Genomic DNA, 27,385 nt, shown 5'->3' with positions numbered 1-27,385 from the left:
ATGCTATGAAACAAGAAATCTTGATTTGTCCTTGTAACTGGAAAAATTAATTGGTCAGTTACCTTTAAACACACAAAAACACCTCATGACACATCTAGAAACTGCTAAATTTAATAGGATACAACAAATTGTCAAGAATGAAGAATTTATGGCTTGGGAAAAATGGTGTTACAATAATCTGTGATGCTTTATTTTAAATCATTTCTGAAGATATCAAATTTCTGAAGATATCAAATCAGAAACATTTGATTGAAGAAATTGTGGGTAAAAAATGTAGAAAGAAAGACTAAGAACGGAAAGAAATTGGGAGATTGAGCCTGGTGCAGATAAATATTATACAGTAATTAAGGGAGGGGGAAAAAAACAGGAAATCTCTATTCTAATGAAAACCAGTTAGGCTGTGATTGACCTCCTGCATTTCTGCACATCTATTAAATGGAAGATACCACCAAGAAAATGGTATTATGCAAATCCAATAGAATTATAACAAGGATGAAAGGATATGATTTTTTAAAAGATTGTTCCAGTGGGAAAATAAAGCAATGGTCAAGGAGACTCTACAGAGATATGTTAGGTTTGGTATACAGCCACAGATTGCTGCCTCAGTTTGACAAATCACCATGAGAAGATCAGAGAAGAATTAAATAAAAAGGTATTTTGCAAATAGATGTTTTAGAAATGGAATATGCTACTGCATATATCCGCTAAAGCAGAAGTTATAATTCTACTTGAGAAAGTAATTGAATAAAGACATCGAATAAATAAGAAACTATTAAGAGATACCAATAAAACAAAGCAGTGAAATAGAACTGCAATGAATAGCTTCAACTGAAGCATTTACATCTGCACGTGCATGGCTAGACAGAGTAGTCAAATTTAGAACAGATCACATTGTTTTTTTTTTAAAAAGTTGGACAGACCTGCTTTGGAGCAATTATTGTCTGAAAATAGAGTTTAAATAATAGTTAGTTTAGAAATAGCTCACTTTAATAAAGGGAATCAGGTTAACTCTTATGTTTAAAACAGTAGGGAACAGAAACACCTCAGCATATTGCATCAATGTGATTTAATTATTATAATTTTTCCCGAGTATCCTCTTTAACCTGTTGTGCTGTGGGAACAACATAAATTATGATTCCATCAAATTTCAATTTTAAACCACTATCTTGTTTCATTACAAAGATCTTAGCTGCAATAAATTGTATAAAATAATATTTAAAATATGTACAAACCCTCAATTCAAATTATTTTGGTAAACCACTAAGCAACCATGCTCAACTCATTTAATTCTGTATTAAGCAAGTTCTGTGATATATAAAAAAAATTAAAAATCACAATTTAAAAAAAAAAACTTTAGTTTGGATTTGAAATAAAAGTAGAAAAGCATAAATGGAACAATAACAGCTTCTGAAAAGAATTCATTGCAAGTTGATTAAAGAGGCTGAGGAAAAACAAGAGTGAGAATTTCTGAATCAAGGGACAACTTTTACCAGGTGCAAGCACAAGCTGCAAGCTGAATGATATTGGAAGAAATTGAGTGAATTAAAAGCTAGGAAACAATTTTGGATTATCTTTGGGCTATCCTGGACACCCAACCATACTGTCAATTACTTAGAAGTTTGCAAGAATACATGTTTTACTTTTCTGAGAAAAAATGATTTAGTACATTAAACAATGAATTCCACTGGATTGCCTGGCTGGAAGAGGCAGTTGAAAAAAATCAAATTATTTGCACATACAGGTAGCCCCTGACTTACGACTATAATTAGGACCGAAGGATCAGTCATATCTTGGAATGGACGCAAGTCGGAATTTTGCCATTGAGCGTGGAGTACTGAAGTCTTAGAGCAAACTTTTTAATCCAAAGTTATATTTGACAAGTTATAACAGGGATACAGGGCATGTAAGAGCCAAAATGTGCATACTTACTTTGTTAGTGGGCATCCCGGGGTCCATAGGCTGGGTGCAGCCATCTTGATTCCTGTGCGCATGCGCGAGGGTTCAGTTGGCGCATATGCGGTGGGTTCACATATTGGAGTTCAGTTGATGCATGCACGAATGTTAAGCGCTCTGACAATATTGAATTTTCACCTGTAACTCTCATGCATGTGCCAACCAAACTCCAATATGAGAACCCACCACATATGCACCAACCAAAGACTCGTGAATGTACGCAGGTATCAAGAGGGCTCTTCATACAACTCCGAATATCCAAAATAGGATTCTCCGAAATCCTCGGTTATCTGAAATGTTTTAAAAATTTCAGATAAATAGGGATATCTGAAACAAATCAGAAATCCTCATTTATCCAATACATTTTCAGAGTTGAACTGACTAGGGACATCGGGCTCCCAGCAGTGGCAGCTGCAGGCCTCAGCCTCCCAAGCAGGAGTGGGACCCTCAGTGAGGAAGTGTCTGTGATTGGCAGTGGCCAGCAATTTTTTTGGTGAGAATTAAACATTATTTTAATGCTTAAAAAGCCTTACCTTGTTGTTTGTTGTTGTTAAAACACTTAAAAGTGATTTGATGCTGCTACTAGCCTGTTTTTTAAAAAAAATAACCAGTTCTCCAAAAGAAAAAACATTTTTCTGAAATAGGTCTGGTCCCAACCATTTCAGATAATCAGAGTTGTACTGTACTTGCAGAACCTTTCACAGCCTCGCATTTTCTCTGTCTTTTAAAATCGTTCAAACGATGGAATGAGACAATTATTTGGCAAGGTTCTTGCTTGATATCTTTCTAGCGTGACTACCGAACGGCAACTGTGCACCAGGCATTATATTGCACTACATTGCACTTTTTAAAAAATAAATTTGGTTGTATGTGCAGGAGGGCAGAAGTTGAGTAGGTCGTAAGTCGGGGAGTACTTGTAATTACTACATACTTGCTTTCTACAAAGTAAAATATAGGATTAGGCAGGATCAAGTGAGAAGTGGTAGAACCTGATGCTGCCTCAACATCCACCAGAAAAAAATGATCAACTGTCACACTTCAATACGAAAAGACAAGTGAGAGCAATTCAATGTGAATGGTGTTAGGCTATTACAGGATAAGACAAATTAAAAGCTTAAAAACAAATTAAGTTACTCTAATTTTATTTCATCCATTGCTTATTTTTTGTTAAATACATAAAATAGATTTAATAACATTTTAATAACATTTTGGCATACAGCGAACTTCATGAATCAAGATACGGCCTTTACCGGGTGCCAACATAAGCACTTGTAATCTGCTAATAAAATGGTCACATGCTGCATAAAATTATTATTTTGCTTTAGTTTTTTTTTCCTAAATATTCAGCTGAATGAATCTTACAATCACCTAGCAAGGCAATAGAAATTAAGTCTATGATGAAATCCAACATCTTACTCTGTAATCATATGTTGCATCTGGATTCTCATCACAAGCAATGACCTCTGGTGCCATCCAGTAAGGTGTCCCAATGAAAGTATTTCTTCTGCCGACAGTTCTGTCCAATTGCGCACTAACACCAAAATCAACTGAAAAGACAAATTCAATGGATATGATGACCCATGTAAGTATGACATTTAAAGAAATGCAAAGCATACACAAATGTTTTTACAAATCCTATTTTTACATCAATATACAAAATCAGCCAGTTACATTTCTGAAATGGATCTCTTGCCCAAACTATAAAACTAAACCCACAGTAAATGTCAGAAATGGCTATATTCACATTCCTTCTGATATTGCGAATAATTAAAAGAACCCTTCAGAAAGTACTGTCAATTAAAAGCATGCAGATTGATTCCATTCAAATGGGCAAATTACAAATTCATTAATGTTGTTATACATGTAGTTTCAAAGCTGATAATATTTGGGCAAACACTAAAGAAGCATCCAGTTTATTTAATCAAATTCTCATCTTAGTTTACAGAGCATGGAAAACATTTAGCTGAATAAATAAATTGATGACAACAAGTGTTTATTTCAAATCCAATAAAACACTTCTTTTGTAAACACTGGTTCAGATTAAATCAGCTTTGACAAACCACACAGTACACAAACCTAACTGATTGAAAACAGTTTCATTATGGCAAATAATTTGTGTAGCAATTTAAAATGGAAATCGTTTTTTTTTCCCCTCTTAAATGCATGAAACTATACTGTAATGCTATTAATATAAAATTGACTTAATTTTATGCACCATTGCTCCACTTCCACTGTGAAAGCAGCATCCAGAGTTCCCCACAGCAAAAAAAAGTTACATTTCTTCAAAGGGCAAAGAATACCTTCCATGTACAGATAATACTCTTCAATTGTTGACTAAGCAAGTTATGAGTTATTATCAAGTCTTAAATACAACCAACTCAGACATAGATTAATACTACAAAACAGATATAACTAAAAAAAATGATTGTGAACGCCTCTAAATAGTAACCAGTTCTCATTTATTTGGACACTTAAAAAACATGACTGCATATATAAAGCAGCCAAAGCAACAAGAAAAAAAACACACATTGATTCATGCACAGTCCTACATAATTATAAAATTAAGGACTGTGCCAACCTCATTACAAACTCAAACTCATTACAGCAAGCAGCGAAAAAGTTGTCCACTTGCCTTCAATTTTCCATCTAACCCGCTCTGTGCAAGTGTGTCTACATAAATATTTGGCTTATTGCTAAGTGAATTATTTTAAAATTCATGCTCTGGCTTTCCAATGTTAATTACGTACCCAGCTTCACTTCAGCATTTTCTGTCAGCAAAACATTCTGGCCTTTGATATCACGATGAATGACATGATGAACATGAAGATGTGACAATCCCTATGAATAAATGAAACATGCACGATTTATATTTTATCTACAAGGGAGTAATGCAAAAGGGAAAGAAAAAATCTAATATCTAGACTTGCTTGCCTGCAAATTCATTTCATATTTCCTATTCCTGTTTATCAACATTTTTAAGACCCTACTTGTCAAAATTATGTATTGAATTTAATCAAAATAAACTAACATGAAAATAACTTTAAAAAATAAGCACGAGACACAACTCTCATGTTCTCTTTGTAATAAATAGTGTAGCCTAAAATCTGAATTTTATAAGTCGCACACCTAATCATGTAACTTACAGCATTAAATTCTGTCGCATTAACTGAGACTGCTGGAGTAGGAAAGGGCATATTTCAGTAAACTAAGGCACTGAACAATTTCCCCCCCCCCTCATCTTCAATGATAAAATTCTGTGCAGACCACAAAAGCCAAGAAAGGAAGCAAATCAGATCTTGTGTGATGTCTGGAACACTTCTGCATTTTAAACACATTTCAAGGTCTGATAGGCAGCACAAATGGCAGCTGGCCCAGACTGCTAATGCTTAGTCTCAGAAAATTCTTGTCAACGAAAGAGCTTGAAAAGTAATTTTTGTAAGGTTACATTGGTTTATAAGACAGCAAATAACAGAATTGAAGTGATATATAAGATATGAATATTATTTTTAAAATTCACAATTTTTATCATCAATAAGTGGAGGGACTTTAAGATTAGATTGCTAATCTGTTATTCATTCTCCAAATTCAACTCCCCTAGAATTTTGAATGCTGGCCAGACCAAAGTGTTGAAATAGAATCTTTAAAGATCTTGCTGCTACTAAATCCACCATATTTATGCATTGGTAATGAATTTTTCCTTTGCTTGGATTAGTTATGCTCTTCCACTTTGATCATACACAACTAACCTTTGGATTCTATTCAACAATCTATGCTCACCCGAAGGATCTCTCTACAGATGTATGCAATCCAGTCTTCCTTCAGGGAATTTCCTTTAGTGTTTTTCACCAAGTCAGTAATGGATCCTGCTCCACAGAACTCCATTACAAGCTATTGGGGGGGGGGGGGAGAAGTTTCAGAAAAATTACAGCAAGTTATTTCATTTGCATTAATTAAGAATCTTATTTCAGTCTTACCCCTCCAGTTGTTAACCACACTCAAGACATAATTGAAAAATATTAAATTCCAATTTACTTTAAGATCATTATGTCACTTTACTTCAAACACAAATAATCACATACATACTTTCCACAAAAAACTTCACTTGACAATATGAGCTGAAATTCTTGAAATAAAATTTCAAACATGTCCATATTACAAGTTATGATTTAAGACCAAAATTAACTTTGTTAAGTACAACTTTAAAAAAGCTGCTCGTTGATCTTTTGAGCAGCATATCATCTCTGTGCCATTGAGCGTTCATTTATTTTGACATTACACACAATATGATACCGCATTTGGAATAAGAACTCTAATGAATGCAATTGATAATTAAGCCTACCCTACTTAATTCCTTGCCTGTTTCAAGATTATAGCTGTTACATAATGTATAATTTTACAAAATGCAGAGAATACCTGTAATCATGTTATAAAAATGGAAGTTTGACTCAATTGGAGGCACTCGTCTCAACTCGACATTTCAGTTTACCCATTCACCTCCTTGCTTATCAATAATCTATTTACTTGATTTTAAAATATTCAAAGACCATCTTTCCATTGCCATTTGATGGAGCGCCTTAATGAGTCATGATCCTTAAAAAAAAATTACCTCATCTGTATGATAAAGGCATCTCATTATTTCTCAGTAGTGACCATCCCCCCCCCCCCAAAACTTCCCATAAGAGAAAACATATTCTTCTTAAGGCTCATATTCCTTCATACTTCCAGAAGAGAGCTGTATTGTTATCATATTGTCCATGTATTTTGTTTTATACAAGACCTTATGACACCATAATGAAGTGTTATCCAAGTGCATGTCTATTGCATCATCCAAATTAACAGAATTCATAACGGTTGTTCATGCAGAATTGAATAAAGGTGTGCATTTATTTAACTTCCCTGTCTCCAGAGGTTTATGCCTCAATCACAATACTGTACTGTTAACAGCTTTCCTTTCAGTAAAAACCTAATTAAAAACATTCTGCCACTGTTTATATGCATTTAGTATTTATTGGTAATGGGAGCTCAACAAATGTAATTAGTGCCATACGCTGTATTCACTTGCACAGACCACACATAGGGTGTTTGATTTCATCACTCAGATACAATTACATTAGCCAATTAGTTTATTATTTTTATCTACCTGTACTACAACAAAATTCAGAAGCTCAGGTCTTGTTCTTCTTTACCTCACTTTTATCACATCTTATTTCCAATTCATGCAACATTTGCCTTTTCACAGTCATAGAAAATCCAAATGATTCCAGGACAAATGAAAGAGCCACCAATGCTTACACAAAATGGCAGGTTTTTTTGGACAACCAAACTCAAAATACTAAGTCCAAGAAAACTCAGCACGCATTGCCTGCACGAATATTTCTCTCACACAAGATAGAAAAACGGCAATTATGGACTTAAAACAACCTGCACTTCCATTTTATTATTCTTCCCAGTTCAATCCATTCCTTATTCTGAAATGCAAGATGTAAGAAACCTGCAGCTGCAGATGAACAGTTCAGAAATGCAGTATGTCTATTATCAGTATGTTTCAAAAGATAGCAAACTCAATTAGGTTAAACTTGTTGCTGTGAATGACATGAACAACCTTTCATTCTTGATATACATTTTTTAAACTTTTAAGTTTTGACAAGGTAATTCAACTGACAAAGAAACTTCTTAAAGGCATACATAAATTTAAAACAGATCTATACTCATTCTGTTTTTACATTTACAAAATCACTTTTCTCTTCGCACATATGATTGTTGCCCATAATTACTGGTGTGTAAAAATAATCACAAAGGGGTTCAGTTTCAAAAGGATGGGCTACTGAGGCTGGGGAAATAGCCAGAAAGAATATTGCCCAAGAAAAAGACATACAAGTACTTTAAACAAGACTGAAGCCACCGCTTCTTGAAAACTGGAACTTCACACAGACAGTGATGGGAGTGTGGAATGAACTGCAAGCTGAGGCGGCGGTGAATGTGAGCTCAGTTTAACATTCAAGAAGAATTTGGACAGGTACGTAGATGGGAGAGGTATGAAGGGCTATGGACTGGGTGCAGGTCAGTGGCACTAGGCAAAAATAATGGTTCAGCACAGACAAGAAGGGCCGATGGGGCCTGTTTCTGTGCTGTAGTGTTCTATAGTTCTATAATTTGAAGAGTTGATCAATGAATATACTCTGGAAAACATTTTCTTTTCACAAGAAAAGAAGAATAGTGTGGGTTATAGATGATATCAGAAACCTTTCAGGTATATAATTTCCGTCTCCAGCTTTTTAAACACAGAAATCGTATTCAAAAGTACAGTATTTATCCAATCTCAATACATTCACCTACAAATGGCTTATTGGTTTGGAAAATTAACAGAAAGGCAGACTCCAAAGTGAGCAATAATTCCAAACTGATGCAGCTGAGAAGTATTCTTCCATCTTCATCCAGCAAATTCAGGTGTTAGAATTCTATTTAGTAACATTTACACTGATGGACCCGAAATACTATTTTCATTCCACAAGGTGAAAGTAATGCTGAATGTAATTCAACACAAGTATGATGCATGTTTTCAAAATAGTGCCAGCTGTAATTACCATTTCAATTCTTATAAACAAGACACCATCACAAATGGCCAAAAAAATTTGGATGATAAAGATGAATTCTTTGTTGGAGTTAGATGGTAGTACCATTTGAAGTTTCTCCTTTCTGCAGCTAAGTATGCAGGCATTTCCACTTTTGTGCCAACAACTGTCTGCAGATATAAATGCAAATTGAGACGGTCATTCATTCAGCTGTTCATCTTGATACTATGCTGCAGCAATTCATAAATGGGAAGCAAAACAGTTTTGGTGCTGGTGAATGACTGGATAAACATTGGCTGGAATATGCAGACAAGTTAATATAAAAATAATTATTGCTGAACAGCATAAATTTGTGTTTTAACAGCTTAAAGTAACAATTAAATTATCATGTGCATATAGACAGTCCTCAAGCAGAATTCTTTTCACCAGTCTTAGAGGAATCCAAGTGTACTGTATTTCAAGATAATTATCCCCACTTATCTAAAACTGCAAAGAAATGATGAAGATGGGATGATGGGCTTCATTAATAGGGGGATTGAGTTCAAGAGTCGAGAGGTCATGTTGCAACTCCACAAATCTCTGGTGAGACCACACTTGAGTATTGTGTTCAGTTCTGGTCACCTCATTATAAAGGAAGCTATGGAAAGGATGCAGAGAATATTTTCTAGGATGTTGCCTGGATTGGGAAACAAGTCTTATAAGGCAAGATTAGCAGAGCTGGGACTTTCCTCTTTGGAGTGAAGAAGGTTGAGAGGACACTTAACAGAGGTCTACAAGATTCTGAGAGGCATGGATAAGGTGGACATCCAGCATCTTTTTCCCAGAGCAGGAATAGGAAACATCAAGGGACATCTCTACAAAGTGAAGGGAGGAAAGTTTAGAGGAGACAACAGAGGTACTTTTTTAAAAAAAAGAGAGTTGTGGGGGTGCCTGGAATGCCTTGCCATGGATGGTGGAGGCTGAAACATTTGGGGCATTTAAAAGACTCTTAACCAGCCACATGGATGCAATAAAAATAGAGGGTTACGAATGGAAGAGTTTAGTACTTTTTTTATGGTTGGAATATATAGGTCGGCACAACATCGAAGAATGAAAGGCCTGTACTTTGCTGTAATCTTCTATATCCATATCATTCCCCTGATTAAGCATTTTATATCAGCATTTATTTCACCAACATTTTCAAATGATTTCTGCTATGCATCTTCCTTTCCTTTATAAACTAAACACTATTTTTAAAGTGATGGGCTAGTTTTCTACAGATGAATAAGCAGACGACTATTGTAGTTATATTTGCAGGAATACATCACTGGTTGGTTCTCCTCGACAAAGTGTTCATGCAGGTATAGGTGTAAATAAAGTACTCTATTGCAAATGTATGAACAATGCAGTAAGCCTGGCTCCTGAATCAATCCCATGTTTTAGGATTGCCTTTGGTTAAGTAATTTAAATCCACCCCTGTTTAAAGGAAGAGATAGCATAAATGACATGTTGCACCTTGTCTAAATTCCCAAAATGGCAAACCATTGTGTTAACCAAGTTGAGTGTTCTTCGTGTCTCCTTGAATTGAACATCAATGATGGAGCCTCAAAAATGGAGAGGCCTGACTCTCCAACATGTCACATCATTTTCCAGCAATAACACGTGCGAAATTTCAGTCTTCAATGCAGAATAGGAATTTTCCACGACAAATCCCAAATAACATCCATTCTAATTTTTGACTTTCCATGTAGTCATGGCTTTCTCCAGGTGTTCTGGTTTCCTCCCACATTCCAAAGACATGCAGGGTTAAGTTAATCAGTCACATAGGTGTATTTGGATGGAGCAGATTTGTGGGCCAGAAGGGCCTGTTGCCATGCTGCATCTCCAATTTAAATAGTGACCAACTAGTCAAATCTATTGTCTGGCCTCGACCTGCTTTTGACATGCTTTCCCAGGATGTCTCAGTATGTGTCGTGCTTGGAACATGCATGGTCTTGTTTGTGATTAGTACTCAACAAAAAAAAAACAGAATATACCATCTATTTCGGCAGATGACATTTGAAGCACCCAAAAAAAGACCCCAAAAAAGGGGTCGTCCTATGGGCCAGATACAAAAACAGTGACCTTAAAATAACACTCAAAATACCAGTTGTTTGATTCCATTACCCACCCAGATCCCATCCATAACAAAATTTTAAACTTCTGGTATATTTTTTAAAAAGCTGCTGGGGTGTACATAATTTTCATTTTGCACTAAAATCTATTCCCAATATGGTGTTAAACCAATAGAAGAATTGTAAAATTAAAAAAAAAACACATCACACACAATTAAAATCCTTGAAAATCACCAGCTACATCATCGGTGGCAATGAACTCAACAAGCACGCCCGGAGTCTCACTGTTTACATATGGGACCTGGTCTGAATCTGCTGAGTCAGCTTCATCATCCGTATCCCACAATAAATCATGGGACTTAAAACTTGCTTCACACTTTCTTCACTTTGCTCGTGGTTCCATGAAAACAATTTGATTTTTAAAAAATGGGGCGGGGGGGGGGGTCATCTTATACCACTTATAATACGAGCTAAAACCATGAAATTCAAGCTGAAATTGGGGTCTCATCTTCGTCCGCGAAGCCAAGCCAAAGACAAATACGTATCTTTACATAAATGCATGAAATAAGCAGCAGCAATTGGTTTCGTGGAGAACATGTAAAGTGATGGTAAATGGAAGATTCTGACAGAGCTATGCTTGCATTTTCCCCCATTTTATTTTCAAACAAACCTCATTTAGAAACTGAAAACTATGTTGCACATGATTTCATATAGGATGAGATGTGGCACATCATCCATCCCTTTTAACTTCAAATCAATATCCCAATTGCCACAGAGCTAGCCTTGGCATGAATTAACTGATGTTTCTTCAACAAACTATTGGAATGCAGACAATGCATTATCATCTTGAATAACTGGGATTGTGGGAGATATCCTGAGTAAGGTATGAAGATTTTATATGGCACATGCTATTAATAGATAGAATTGTTTATGTAATTGAATTCAAGATACCTAGGCACCAACCTTTCAAATGTAATTGTGAAATGGTGAATCAAAGTTTCCCAATATAAGTTCAGATTTATTGTCAGAGTACATAAATTACATCCCATACATCCCTGAGATTCTTCATCCTGAGGGCCAGGCAGAATTTCTACATTTTGTGGTCCAAAAAGAAAAACTATATTCCAGAAAAGATATGCATACAAAAGGGAGAAATGTAAACAATTGCAAATAAACTGTGCAATACAGAAAATAAATATTTAAGAATAAATAATAGACAAGAGTCGGTAAATGAGTGAGTTTCTTGTGTAGGGGTCTGATGGCAGAGGGTTAGCAACTGCTCTTGAACCTGGTGGTACAGCAACATCACAGGCAAAACTCTCCCCACCATCAAGAACGCCTACAGGGAATAATGCCATTGGAGAGCAGCAACAATCATCAAGGATCCACATCACCTAGCACACACACAAGGATGAGGTAAAGGTGCTATAAGACTCACATCAAAGATTTCAGTTACAGCTGCTACCCCTTCACCATCAGACTCCTCAGCCACAAAATTAGAGACTAATTTAAGGATTCTTTTGCATTTCATTGCTTTTCTCCCCCTCTGTTTTGTAGTTTGTTTCCATTTTTTAAAATTTGTTTACATGTATATGTATCTTCTTCAGTACAGTCATTTTGCACAACCAAGTGGTAATTCTACCGCGCCAGCAGGAAAAAAAATCTCAGGGTTGTATGTGATGTCATGTATGTACTTTGACAATAAACCTGAACTTGTGGCACCATATCCTCTTTCCTGCTGGCAGCAGCAAGAACCGAGCATGTCCAGGATGGTGTGGATTCCTGATACAGCATCTTCCATGTAGATTTTCTGGGTGGTGGCGAGAGTTTTGCATATGATTTTCTGAGCTACATCTACTACCATTTGCAGAACTTTCCACTCAGAAGTATTGGTGCCCCCATACTGGACTGTGATCCAGCCAGTTAGTACACTCTTCACTACACTGAAGTTTTCAATGTCGTACCAAACCTCGGCATACTTGTAAGAAAGTAGAGACACTGATGTCCATTTTCCATGACGATATTTTTGTGTTGGGACCAAGAAAGTGACTCCCAGGAATTTAAATTTATTCAACCTCTCCAGCTCTGATCCCCCAATGATCACTGGATCGTACACCTCTGGCTTTCCCATCCTGAGCTCCCTGGCTTTGGTGACATTGAGTGCGATGTTGTTATTAGTACACTATTCAACCAAGTTTTCAATATTCCTCTTGTATGCTGACTATCACCTCCTTTGATACAACCCACTACCAAGGTCTCATCAGCAAATTTGTAGATGGTGTTATTGCCATGCCAAGCCACACAGTAATAGGTATAAAGTGAGTAAAGCGTAACCCTGTGGTGCTCTAACACTGATGGAGAACTTAATTGTGTGTCAATGAAGCTACATCTGCTTAAATTGAAAATTATCTTCCAAGCACAGGTACACCCCAACTTGTGACCTATGCAACTTACGTCCATCCATACATTCAATCGATTTTTTTTACATGATTACAGTGAAAATTGGGCCTATCCATGGAAAATAGCACCCCTTGCAAGAGGTTGGCAGCAGTGGCCAACCTCTTGTGAGAGCTGGTCTTGGTGGCCACCATATTGAGATATTTCACAGCATCTTAACTCCTTGTGTGCCTTTTTTTCTGATTCCATTGCTCAATATTCTGATGGTCAGACAGATTTTAGAGGCCAGTAGAGTCCGCAGGGTGCTCAGGATCCACAGCAACAGAGAGAATGAGAAGGATTCGGAGAGAGAGAACAGAAAGGAATCGATCATTTTATTCTTCAGTATCATAGGTACGGTAATTCCGACAAATGTCCATTCCAAGCTATGACCAGTCATCCAGAACGGAATTCGAACGTATGTTGAGGAGTACCTGTACTTCAATGCATCTATTATCTTATAATTTCCATGACGACCTTACAAAAAAAATTGTAAAAATCTAACCTTGTCTTAACTTAATGGAATAACAATAAATTAGAGCAATTATCAACATAGTAAAAACTTGGTTAATATAAAATTATAATTTCAGAAAACAAATGATCCAGTAATACCAATTTTGTTTGCAGAAAGCTCAGTGACTAGTCCACTATACTTCAAAACAATTGATTCAATGAGTTATCACAGTGTTTTCAAACAATATTTATTACCCAGAGTTGATCATCATGTCCAGGTGGGCTCTTCTTTATAAAAGCACCATAGTAGGTGGCTATATTTCTGTGGTGAGAATATTTTTTCAACATATTGATCTCCAATTTGATTTCTTCTTCTTCATCCTACAATTAACATACAAATACATATAAATTTCAAAACATGAAAATTGATTAACATTTTTGCAGCATCTTTTACTTTCTAGTTTACTTAATTATTAAGAATTTCATTTCACTTGAAAAGAGAATACATTGTCTAATTGGCCTTAGCAATCACTGCCTGGTGTTTTCCTCCTTTACACTTTGGATCAAAACATTAATTTAAAGCCCTTACATCACAAGGCCATTTGGAACTTCAGCTCATCCTCTCAAATATCAAAGTATCTTGCACTTAAGCATGCCTACATTTGTCTATACACGTATGTGCCACTTAACATCCATTTAGACAACATCCCACTGGATATACGTCCATTGTCCCTTAAGGTTATTATGGAGTTCAGAAATCCCAATAAGTGAACAGGACGTAGTAGGCATAACTAAAGTACACAACACCTTAACCCCATGCAATACGTGTATCTCATGTCTTTTGTATACTGTACTTTCTATCGATCATGGCTCCAAAATGCAGCAAAACCAGTGCTAGTGACAACAGCAACAAGAGGCAAAGGAGAAGTATGGATTTGGAAGTGAAACAAAAGGTTATTAAACAACACAAGGTGGAAAAACAGTGAATGCCATTTCTCGCAATTTAGGTGTGTTTCACTCAACAATCCTCAAAGCAAAGAAAAAATTCTCCAAGCTGTTAAAAGATCGGCTCCACTGAAAGTTACAAGGCTAATGAAAATGCAAGAGAGATTTATATCAGACATGTAGAAATGGCTTTTGACGTGGATTGAGGACCAAACACAAAAGTGAATCTCTCTCAGCTGGTTGATAATCACTGCTAAGGCACAAAGTTTGTTCCAGATTCTTAAAGATAAAGCAGGCCCAGACTATGATAACGAGTTTAGTGCGAGCTCTGAGTGGTTCAGGCTCTTCAAATAACATTTTTCACTGCTTAATGTGAAAGTGAGTGGTGAGTCTGTGAGTGCTGACATGAAGGCAGCACAAGAGTTTGTTGAAACCTTTGATAAACTAATTGTAAAGGGGGGGAGGGTGTTTATTTGCCCCAGCAATTTTTGAATAAGGACAAAACCTTCCTTATTCTGGAAGTGAATGCCTGAAAGGACCTTCATCCATAAGGAGGCCAAGTCAATGGCAGGCTTTAAGGCTTTTAAAGACAGAGTGACAGTGTTGTTAGGAGGCTAGGTTGCTGGCTACAAGTCAAGTCATCTTTATTTGGCATTCATATCATGCATTGCACAGTAAAGACGAGATAGGGTGTCTGCAGGACCATAGTGCAGAAATACAAGTTCAATTAGAAGTTAGAATATGAAGACATATACAATAAAAGACCACGGTACATTATCCACATATGTTCTGGAAATTCAGGAGCCTCATGGCTTGGGGGAAAAAAAACTGTTGCCAAGTCTGGAGGCAAGGGCCCGAATGCTTCAGTACCTCCTACCAGATTGCAGAAGGGAGAAAAGTCTATGAGGGGTGTGTGAAGTCCTTCACAATGTTTATTGCTTTCAGCATGCATCGTGTGTTGTAGACGTCCGTCATGGTAGGAAAGAGAACCTCCAATGATCTTTTCCGCCAACTTCACTGTCCTCTGCAGGATCTTGCGGAATGAGGTGGTACAGCTTCCAAACCAGGCGGTGATGCAATTGCTCAGGATGCTCTCAATACATCCTCTATAGAATGTAGTAAGGATGGAGGGTGGGAGATGAACTTTCCTCAGCCTTCGCAGAAAGTAGAGGCACTGCTGGGCTTTCTTGGCTACGGAGCTGGTGTTAAGGAATCAGGTGAGATTATCCATCAAGTGCATGCCAAGAAACTTGATACTCTTGACAACCTCAACTGTAGAGCCTTTAATGGTCGGTGGAGAGTGATTCCCTCAGGCCCTCCTGAAGTCGACAACCTTCTCTTTTGTTTTATTATCGTTCAGATACAGGTTGTTGGCTGTGCACTTGTCTGTTAGCGACTGCACTTCATCTCTGTATGCTGCCATTATTCTTTCAAATAAGGCCCACCACAGTCATGTCATCAGCGAACTTGATGTGGTAGAGCTGTGTTTTGCTGCACAGTCATGAGTCAGCAGATTAAACAGCAGTGGACTAAGCAGGCGGCCTCCATACTCAGTGTGATGGTCTTGGAAGTGTTGTTCCTGATCCAGACTGCCTGAGGTCTCTTCCCAACAGGAAGTCAAGAATCCAATTGCAGAGGGAGGTGTTTAGACCCAGTATGCTCAACTTCCCTATCAGGTACAGAGGTATGATTGTGTTGATTGCCGAACTGATGTCAAATAACGGCATTCAGACATATATATCCTTATTTTCCAGGTGAGTGAGGGCTAGATGGAAGGCAGTGGCATTGTCCAAAAAGTGGTTGGATCTATATGCGAACTGCAAGTCAAAGCTATTTTTTATTTGACACAAGAACCCCAGGGCTTTCAAGAACATTAACAAACACACCTTACCAGTTTATTACAGGACCAATAAAAAGTCCTGGATGACAAATGCTGTTTCATGATGCCTTTTCAATTGCTGAGCCAGTGAAATGGAGAAGTACTGCTTTGAAGAAGGCATACCTTTCAAGATTTTGCTAATCGTAGACAATGCTCCAAGACATCCCCCTTTCATTGGTGACCTCCACCTCAACATCAATGTGGTGTTCCTCCTACCAAACATCTCCTCTATAATCCAGCCAATGGACCATGGGGTTATTGCAGCATTCAAAACCTACTACCTGAGGAGGCTCTTTGCTTCGGCTGTTCCTGCCAACTGATGACACTGCCAAGACTCTGATGCAATCCTGGAAGGAGTTCAACATTTTCCACTTCATAAAGAACCTTGCTTGGGTCAGGGATGATGTGACCAAAGAATGCAAGAACGGCAAATAAAAAACAACAGTGAGACAGTATGTGCATGCAAGGGATTTGCAAAAGATAATGAGATTGCCAGGAATAATAGAGCTGTTGTCAACATGATAAACAACCTGAACCTGGATATAGATGATGATGACATTAAAGAACTCCTAGAGATGGTTCATGAGGAACTAACAAATGAAGAGCTGATAGAGCAGGAGCGAATATCTGAAGAGGCAAGAGAAAAGGAAACAGCAGAAAGAGAAGGATAGGTGCAGAAGAGGTTCACTGTTAAGGGGTTAGCCACATTCTTTGCAGACCGTAACAGCTTGCTGAAGAGATGGACCCAAACACTGAAAGTTTTTTACAGATAGAGTGGAATGCTCATGCAGTATTTGCTGCATATAAAGAAATCTGAGAAAAGAAAAAAGAAAACTAGGCAAACAACACTGGCCATATTCCTAAGGAAGCCAACACTTCCCCAAAACGAGCCTCAGCCGTGTCCTTCAGGCATTACAGAGTGACAGTTCACAGTGGAGGTTATTCAACTCAACACTCTGCCAATGGTGCACAATGAGGAAGTTGAGAACAGTGATGTGGATAATTCTGATCCTCTCTGTTAAACTGTGTGTGATATAGGCTAATAAAGTGTTCAGATAAAAATTTAAAAAGTGGGAAAAAAAATTAAAGTTTAATTTAATGCAAGTTCAGTCTCCAATATAACTTTGCTAAAGAATATACAGTAATATGGTGTTAGCACAATGTCCACATTGCATAACGGCCAATTTCACAGAACTCATCATGAACATTAAGCGGCACATACCTGTACTCAATATTATTTTGATTATGCCTTTTTTTACTGCAGTGTATTATCAAAGCCATTTTGTTATATCTCCTTAAAATACTTTGCCACAATATTATAAAGTGTTATAATGACAATGGAAAATCAGACAAGTTGAAATATGCTGCTGGATTCCAACACCAGAAGACATTGATGTTCTTTGAAAATACATTGAAGTGCATTCCAAAAAATTTTGCAAGTAGCTGAACTACGTGAGAAAAGTAGAATTAAATCCCTACTGACATTCAATGATGCTTCATTCAGACAATGAAACATTGGATTAAGAAAAAGTAAATGAAGTTTAAATTAAATTTAAACATACTGTATAGCATAGGTAACAGGTCCTCCTGGCCCACAAGTCCATGCCCAAATTATGCCCAAATGACCTACGACTCCTGTACAGTTTGAATGGTTTGGAGGAAATCGGAGCATCCGGAGGAAACCAATGCAATGAGAAGGAAAACAAACTCCTACAGACAGCACTGCATTTAAACCTGGTCACTAATTCTGTAAAAGCGTTGTGCTAAGCTGTAGCCAAAATGGAAACTTTTGATTGCACAATATGAACATTGCATGGCGGTAAGCCCATGCTCTGTTACAAATGGCTGTTGGGAGGTCAAGGCCACACAGATTTTCTTGGTGAGCTAGAGACAAATCTGGCCGCCACTATCTATTGTACGCGTGCAAGGTACTTGAAGAATAAGGGAGTAAGGGCAGGCAATAAATATCAGGATAATAACAAGCCTGCAATGAGCCAAGAGAACAGAGTCTACAGGCATTTTTAAACACAAAAGCGCTTTTAAACAAGACCTCAGTGGCTTTTTTAACCAGTCAAGACTGCAATGCTTTAAGAACTGATGCTAACATGCAATCTTTGGCCATTTACCTTTGGAAGTTAAAATAGCTACAAAGGTGCAAAAGTAAAACAGATGCTGCAAATGCAGTAAAACACAGAAATGCCAGAGGAACTAAGCAGGTCTCTCAGCGTACATAGGAGATAAAGATACATAACCAGCATTTCATACCCGAGCTCTTTTTCAAGGTACAGTTTTTTTCTTTCAAGGTTTTTCAAACAGAGAGGAAAGCACATGAATTAAAAGGCTGGCTGGGGAGGGAAGAATGGACAGGAGGAGTAAAGATCAACAAACAAAAGGTGTTAATTGCATATCGATGGTAAACAAGAAAAAAAAGGAAAGGTGAGAATTGACTGGAGGTGGGGGTTGTTTGGAACTCTATGGAAACAATAGGGGGAAAGGAGGGGGTGGAAGAGAGAGACAAAGGAGAGCATGAGTGGAAAGGGCAAAAGATATGAGGAGGGGGTGCTAATCGTAGAAGTCGATGTTAATGCCATCCAGTTGGAGGGTGCCCAGGCAAATTGTTATTCCTCCAATTTGCAGGTGGTCTCAGTCTGGCAGCGCCTGAGACCATGGACAGACATGTTGGCAAGGGAATAGGATAGGGAAATAAAATGGATGACCACTGGAAAATTCCCACTATTGCTGAGGTACTCAATAAAACTCTCTCCCTGTCTATGTCTAGTCTTTCAAACGTTGAGGAGACTACATCATGAGAACAAGATGCAGCAGATGACATCTTCAAATTCACAAGTGAAGCACTGGTTCACTTGGCAGGACTGTTTGGGATCCCGAATGGTGGTGAGGGAGGATGCGTGAGCACAAGTGGAGCACCTCCTGCACTGACAGGGGTAGGTGTCATGGGGATGATTGGTGGAAAGGAAGAGATGGACGAGGGAGTCACAGAAGGGGCGGTCCTTTCGGAAGGAGGAAGTTGTGCCTTGTGGCTGATGGATGGCATTCATTAACCAAGATTTCACGACAGGATACAGAATATTCAGTCCTAACTTGCAAGCAGAGATGTTGTACAGGGAGTGAGAATATTCCAGTATGGAGAAGATAACAAGGAGGCCAAAGAAGCAACAACAAAATTTACTTGCAAATGAGAGTTCTACATTTGTAACATCTGTCAATAATTTTCCTGATTAGCCATTCAGTTTAATTTGTTGCCAAATCCTTTCTAAATCTTCGCATATCCCTTTGAAGTAACATTTTTATTATCAAATGAAATTGTATACTGTTTCAATTTCAGTCTTTTGTGAACATATTTTGATATGCCCCTCAATTCCTTTTGCAATTATTTTAACACCAACTTCTGACAACAATCTCCCAACAAACATAAACCCTGTATCATGATTTACCCCTCTTAAACTTCTAATTTTTAAAGATTTATCACCATTAATTTTCAGAACTTCACTAAAAAAATCCCAAGCCTCTCTCCAAACTATAACTTATTATCCATCCTCAAACATTTATCAGTTCGACAATGCCAACCTAATAAAAGCTATAACATATGCTTGATTAAGGTTCTGTACACTTCCATTTGCATTTTATTACTTGGGATGCAAATACACAGAATTAATTTCCTATTTTAATGTTCCTGAACAACTTACTCTGCCATCTTCAACGATGCATATCTGTAAATTGAGCTTCAGCTTATCCAGCTCATTTGAAAGTCATGTTTTATAAGTTGCACAGATCATCTCTCACAGCAGGCATATGGGCACAATCACTATTCATACAAATGATGAATTGCTCCATTGCAGAGATTTTTACAGGCTCTGCTGGTCACTAAAATATGAATTGGGGACAGATTTCAATTGCACAATACTTGGACTGTTTGATTTAGAGAAATGCCAATAGAAAACAGGAACGCTGTTGGGAAGGGATACATGACAGTAGCATTACTTCATGGAATTGGGGGTTAAAAACTGAAAAATTGTAGGTCAGTAAACATTGTACCAGTGAAAAACTATGCCAAAACAACCATCATTTATTATACACAGCTTTGCTTTATCTGATTCTTCAATGGCTACTAGATAGCACCATTTGCCAGATATAGCATGCTTAGTATTATATGAACAAACAGGCAATATTGTATTTAAATTTTTCTATTTTTGAAATATATCACAGCATAATTGTCACTTTTATGCAATCCCTATCTGCAGCAAAGTAGACCGGTTTCCACAATTCAGGAGCACGTGGTGCAACTAATGGAATTCCCGCCTAACATTGCCAGAGACCCAGGTGTTGATGGTTCAATCCTGCACCTCGGGTGCTAACTGTGTGGAATTTTCTTCTGCAGGTGCCTGGGTTTCTTCCGTTTGCTCCAGTTTATTCCCATATTCGAAAGAAAAAGGGCTGGTAGGCTAACTGGCCACTCTAAACTGTTCTTCCATGTTTGGGAAAGTAACGAAATTTGGGGAGAGTGGAGGAGAATAAAAATGGGGTTAATGTAGTCTAAATGGGTAGGTGATGGTAAACACACACTTGATAGTCTGATGGACCTGTTTAGGTGCTATCTCTATGACCATTTTAAATGTAATTTATTCACAAACTGAAAAGCACAAAATCAGTTTCTCACATCTGCTTTCATGTCATATTGAAGTCATAATAATGTTTGTACTTTAATATCTGATTCAACTTTTTCTTACTTGCTATTGAAATATGCTAGAAAAGGATAAATGAATTATTTTTATATTTACAGCAATTGCTATGAATACACACATTACAAGATAATGGGCCGAAATTCAACACTTACAATTGCTAATTTGTGAAAGGGATGTTAATAAACTAATTTACCAACTCATTATTCACCAGTTCAGCTGTTCAAAATGATACAAAATGATCTTGTTTAAGTGTGGAAAGAACAAAACTGAGCACATTTGTTTTTGTTCTACAGCATATTACAGACACAGCCCTTTTGTGCTTACCTCAATTCTGTGCACATCACTAGATGGTACTTAGAGGTTGATGCTCTAATGACCAGCAATATTTTCAATAATAATCTCAACCCAAACAGACCAGAAGATTCCAGGTTAAAATTTTGTGCAAATCAGTCCTTTTGAATTAATCTTCATAACAATTTAGCACTGTCAGATTTAATTTTTTTTCAAAAATAAACCTTATTCACAATAATTTATTCACAAAGTAAACCCATTCAAAGTCCTTTCATATTCTTGGTGTCATATTCATACATTGTCATCACTGTACATTGTTATATTTGTTGTCCATTTAGCACTATTGCCACCACTGTGGCATTGTGTAGTTACTTCTGTTCTTTGAAGGACTTCCCCTTGGTCTCAGCCCTTCAAAGCCCAGTAATGGAAGGACTCCAGACTGTGGTCCTTCCCCACAATGCCGCCAAGTTGGCTGCACCAAGCCTCAGTGCATCCCTCAGCACATACCTGCAGACTGGAATTGCCAATCGACAGCATTCCCTCACCAATATCTTAGGAGTGCTGGATGGCCAGCAAGTTTCAGTCAGACCAAATGGCGTCTTTCATCAAATTGTCCTGTACTCCAACTCTCGAATGTCTAGTTAATGCTTTTCCTTTACACTTTATTGGGAGGCTCCTGCCGAAAGTTAGTCCATTTGAGGTCATTGCGTTGTACTTGTCATGCAACTTTAGGTTGAAGATGCCACCTACTGGTTCAATTCCACAAACTGCACATTAAAAAGTGCAATTACAAAAAAAGTGAATACAAGTATTAGAAGATATCCAGTTTATGTAAAGTACTTCATGTAATTGGCTACTCCTGTTAAATTACATCCCAAGTGACTATCAAGAAATTGCAACAGCTAAATGATTGTGAAGAAACATTAAATACATATTATGTACAACTGCATATTTCTCAGTGCATTGATTGATCAAAACCTTACAATGAAACTCTGATCACCTGGCTGGGCTCATTTGCCAATAGAGTATGGCCTTCTCCTTGATTTAGCATATATATATATATATATATATATATATATGGTGTTTCAAGAAACTCTTCTGGATGCACTTAAACTTTGGCTCATCTAAGCCTCTGGCACAAAGGACGTCCCAGTCAATATTGGGGAAGTTGAAGTCTTCCACTGCAACAACATGGTTGTTTTTGCCACTTTCCATAATCCATTCGCATTTCTATTTCACTGCCTCCCAGTTGTTCATGGTCCTATCGTATAACCCTGTCAGAGTAATTGCACCTTCCTTATTGCTGATCTCTACCCATACTGTCTTAGCAGTTGAGCCCATCATTACAGCCTAACTGCAACACTCTCTCCGATTAAAAATGTGATACCTCCACCTCTTTTGTCTCCTTCTCTGTCCTATCTAAAACAGAATCCCAGGAACAATCTTGTTTCTCTTATCGCCATGTTTCCATAATGGCCACAACATGATAATTCCAAGCACTGATCCAGGTTCTAAATTAATCTTGGACTTACCCACAATACTCCATGTATTAAAATAAACAAATATCAGCCATTCAATGTCACTTTGACCATCACCCACTCCTTCTTTTCAGGCTTGCTTGCCCTAACATCTGTTATCCACTCACTTGTTGCCCTGCTGCTTGGGTTCTCACCGAACCCCCCCCCCCCCCACACCATTCCACATTAAACCCCCAGTAGCATCAGTGAACCTCCCAGTGAGCATATTAGTTCTCCAGTTATGGTGCAATGTGTACCTCTTATACAGGTCCCACCTATCCCAAGAGTCCAGTGATCTGAATCCCTCCCTCCTGCATCAGCTCCTTCGACACACATTTAACTGCACTATCTTCCTTTCTATTGCTTCACTGGCACATGACATAGGTAGTAATCTCAAGATAAGTCTTGCTTTTTAAACACTACTGAGATCCCTGAACTCATTCTGCATGATTTTTTCCATCCTATCCATGTCATTGGTATCTATGGTGCTCTCCCTCCCCTTCTAGAATGTCCTGTACACACTCAAAGGCATCCTGGATCATGGCAACATGGAGATACACTATCCTGGACTCTGTGGCATGCAGCCACAGAAACACCAATCTATGTCCATGATGTCTACTACCACTATCATACCACCTGACTTCACTCATGAGAATCAAGTTGTTCATCTTGAGTTTTTCATTTTCCTTTTCTATAGCTGTACTTCTGCTGGGTTAAGTAGGAAGGAAGGGAAAGCATAAAATAGAGAAAAAGACAAAAATGGAGAGAGATTTCTGAGGTGAAGAAAATTTTGAGAAGAAAGCAGTGTCCACAATCAGAAGATTGTATCATTATTCTGTGCAGTCAGTGCCCAAGCTTTGAAGAATGGTGAGCTATGATATTAATCTGATGGACCATGGATAAAATTAATGAAAACAAAGAGCACAATAGGATGGAAGTGTTCACAGGACTGAAAGCTTCTCTGGACAAAGTCTGGGAACAAATGGATGGAGAAATGGGAGACTGGGGTTAAAAAGAGCTCTGTAATCAAAGCATACCCACTTGAATGACACTCCTCTACAATTCCACACAATCTTAACATCCTATTGAGAACGGTGATGCACAATTCATCAGTAAACATGACAAGCAGGCTTCAAAGAAAAATCTACAACCCTCATTGACGGTGGCTTACAAGGATCAGTTTAAGCATGCAAAGATGTTTAGCTAAGTGTTGAATTGGTGATCCATCTTAAGTCTCCCTCCACACATTCAAAGCCAATATAATTCACTCCATCTGATATAAAATCTGATAACATCAGGTACAGCAGAGGCAATGTCTCAAGAGTTGAAGAGTTGTATGACAGAACTATCCAAGGACTATGCATAAAATTGGAAACCCTGTGGAAAATTGCCCGTGCATATCCAGTTATACAAAAACTGGGGCAAATCCAATCTGGTTCACTCCTGGCCAATCAGTTCATTCTCAATGATCAGCAAAGTGAAGTGAGGCTTCTTTGATCATGCTATTAAATGCCACTTATGACAATAAAACTCCAATAAGCTGATCCACTCAGGACTTTGCTGGTGCTGACCGGTAGATTTTCCAGACTATCAAACTGTTATTCCTGTCAATACCCTGACATTGAGTGTGGGGTATTTTTTAAACACAGGTGAATAGTAAATTTTCCAGTAGACCCAGCAAGTTTCAGGAAAATGCAGGTACCGAAGCGCCATTATTTCTAGAGAGGAACAGAAACAGCAATTCACAAGCCAGATGGTAAACCACTGGAACTTCAGAATCATTGGACAAGTTGCTGACTGTTATCAAGCTTAGGTTTCACCTGGATCATTCTGTGTCAGTTCTCAGAGGTTTGCTACAAATATGGAATTCCAGAGGTGAGACAAAAGTGATTGGCCATAACATGAAAGAAGTATTTAGCAGTGTATGACATCAAGGAGCTTGGTAAAAGAGATAACAGTGAAGTGGAAAATATTAACAGTTGTAGGCATACTCTGAACAAAGGAAAAGAGTTGTGATTATTGGAGAGCAATCGCCCTCGAACCACGCTGTAGGAGTTCCTCAGGCAATGTCCTCCGCTCAAACATCTGCAGCTGCATCATTAATTCTTCCTTCCATAATATCAGAGATGGAAATGTTTATGATGATTACACAAAGTTCAATTCCATTTGCAACATCTCAGCCAAATGAAGCATGCAGCAAGATTTAGTCAATATTCAGGAATAACCTGATAAGTTAGCCAACATTTATTCCATAAAAGTACCAAGCAGTGATAATCTCCAACACACTGACCCACGACATTCAGTGATATTACTATGTCTGGGTCCTCCACCATTAACATAATCAACACCACAGACAAAGAACCTCAATTTGATCAACTATGTAAATGGAATGACTTCAAGAACAGTTCAGACACTGCCTCAAAACTTTTCCATCAATTACAAGGAACAAGTCAGGGTGCATATTCTCTGATAGGATTCAGATTAAATGGACAAACCATCTTAACATGATTGACAACACATCCCATAGCCCAAATATTCATTCTCTCTTCAATTTAACTATGTTGTTTGAATTAATTTTACCATAAGGATTGCAGTAATTCAAAACAATAGCTCAACACACTCTGATAAATGTTATTTTTGCCAGTTATGGCCAGATTCTAGAACACAAATTAAAAAAATAATGACAATATTCCTGCGCAGTAGTGGCTGAAGATATACAAGGAAATAAATGCTTAAATCACATGCATTTGTCTTCCCTGCTGAAGCCCACCACCAACCCATTAGCAATTATTCCCCATTTCATCACTTCCTGTAGCCTTGGGGTTTTTCCCCTCACTCATCCAACAACGAATGCCTGCAGACTAATGGGCTTCACATGCATTAATTTTAAAATCCACATATTTTTATTTAAACTGGTCCCCAAATCCCATCAAAAAATACTATTCCACTAAATCTTGAATTTTAATCATAAATCATGGTAACAGGCCCTTCCAGCCCACGAGCCCAAGCCACCCAAATATCCCAATTAACCTATAATTTTGATGGGTGGGAGGAAACTGGAGCATCTGAAGAACCCACTCAGAATGTACAAACTTCTTACAGATAGCACCAGATTCAAACCCAGTGTGGTCACTGGCACTGCATTGTGTTAACTGTGCTGTCCTGATTTTCTTCCATTTTCTATTCTTCCTTCTTTCTTTTCTTAAGTACAATATTTTTTGAACTACCAATAATTAGAAATTCAGCCTGGCCCAAAGGAAAAAGCATCTCAGGGTTGCAAGGAATGTCATCTATGTACTCTGTCAAATCTGAACTTCGAATAATAGAGAACTTAAAATAAACTACATTTTTCATTATTGCTCTTCATACAAGTATCCTGGTAATTACTATAGCTATCCCTATTAACTATACTTTCTCGTCTTGTTGTGCTTATTGGCTCATTACTTTAACAAAAAAACCATACATGATATTTTTGGAAAACATGCAGTCGGACAAATGCATCTCAGCCACATTTCTTCACTCCCAGTGGTGAAATTTGCTGATAGGAGATCTTACCTCCAGCTGCAGCAAAAGTATTGGATTTTCCTGCCCCAAAGGCAGCAAAATCCAGTAGGAGAAATTAGTGCTAGAAGAGGATACTTATCAGTCCCATCGTCCACCAGATCCAATTTTGAGAAGGATTAGGAGGAAAACTGGCAGTTTAAGGACACTGTGTCAACCTAGAATAAACCATTAACTTGGAAAGTTTAGAGTTTTCCTAAAGGATTTGCTGTTAATATCTAAATATCATTACCACATTTTCCTTGAGGTATAGTTTTTTAAGAATGGCATTGGTTTAAATTTAATTAGAGTATGAAGTCATTTCTGGGGTCTCCCATTTGTCCCTGAACTTCAGTCAGTCAGATGGCTCTGGGGGCTGGTATCACAATGCTCTAACCAGGTTAAGATCAGATTTTCTGAACCAGCTAGGTATTTACAGACATCATCATTGATGTGACTTTTCATTTCATATAGCATCAATTTCAATTTCCCAGTTACTGTCGGATCCAAGCTCAGCAGACCAGGCCTCTAGCCACCAGGTCCCAGGAACTAAACCACAATGCTCTGATACCCCTTAAGTACAAGTAAGAGTTTAATGTCGTCTGCTTGTGCAATGTCAAGATGCACCAAAATTGTATGCAAGTTACTCAACTATAATATAAATTAACACAATGTGTCATGAGAAAAAGATGATAAATATAAAATGATAGATGATGGTATTGCAGTTAGTGCAAAGAAAATATGATGGTTTTAATCGTGCAGGCAGATCTTTTCTTCAGACTTCAGGAAGAGAAAAGCAGTTGAGTACAATCCAGTGATCATTGGTGGAGAGGGTAAGCAAATTTAAGTTCATGGCAGTTACCATCCCAGAGGATCTTTCCTGGAGCCAACACACTGCTGGCATCATGAAGAAAGCACATCAGCACCTCTAATTCCTCAGGAGTTTGTGGAGGTTTTGTATGACACCAGAAACCTAGATGTGTTACCATCTCAGAGGATCTTT

The 27,385-nt window shown here is 37.8% G+C and overlaps 1 protein-coding gene across 6 annotated transcripts in view; it reads right to left on the bottom strand.

The window, feature by feature from the left end:
* LOC138739298 (mitogen-activated protein kinase kinase kinase kinase 4) overlaps positions 1 to 27,385 on the bottom strand; it is a 307,756-nt gene that overhangs the window by 91,472 nt on the left and 188,899 nt on the right. For 4 of the 6 annotated variants that reach the window (XM_069891073.1, XM_069891075.1, XM_069891076.1 and 1 more), the window contains 5 exons: positions 13,763 to 13,888; positions 5,731 to 5,841; positions 4,701 to 4,791; positions 3,370 to 3,500; positions 921 to 941 (listed from right to left, as the gene is read on the bottom strand). In XM_069891073.1, coding sequence (XP_069747174.1) covers positions 921 to 941; positions 3,370 to 3,500; positions 4,701 to 4,791; positions 5,731 to 5,841; positions 13,763 to 13,888 — 480 coding nt within the window. The remainder of the gene's footprint in view (positions 1 to 920; positions 942 to 3,369; positions 3,501 to 4,700; positions 4,792 to 5,730; positions 5,842 to 13,762; positions 13,889 to 27,385) is intronic. The other 2 variants (XM_069891074.1, XM_069891078.1) reach the window with 1 other exon arrangement.

The sequence above is a fragment of the Narcine bancroftii genome, chromosome 7 (genome assembly GCF_036971445.1).
Source record: "Narcine bancroftii isolate sNarBan1 chromosome 7, sNarBan1.hap1, whole genome shotgun sequence".
Classification (NCBI taxonomy): Eukaryota; Metazoa; Chordata; class Chondrichthyes; order Torpediniformes; family Narcinidae; genus Narcine; species Narcine bancroftii.
This window is presented reverse-complemented; position numbering and strand designations above follow the sequence as displayed.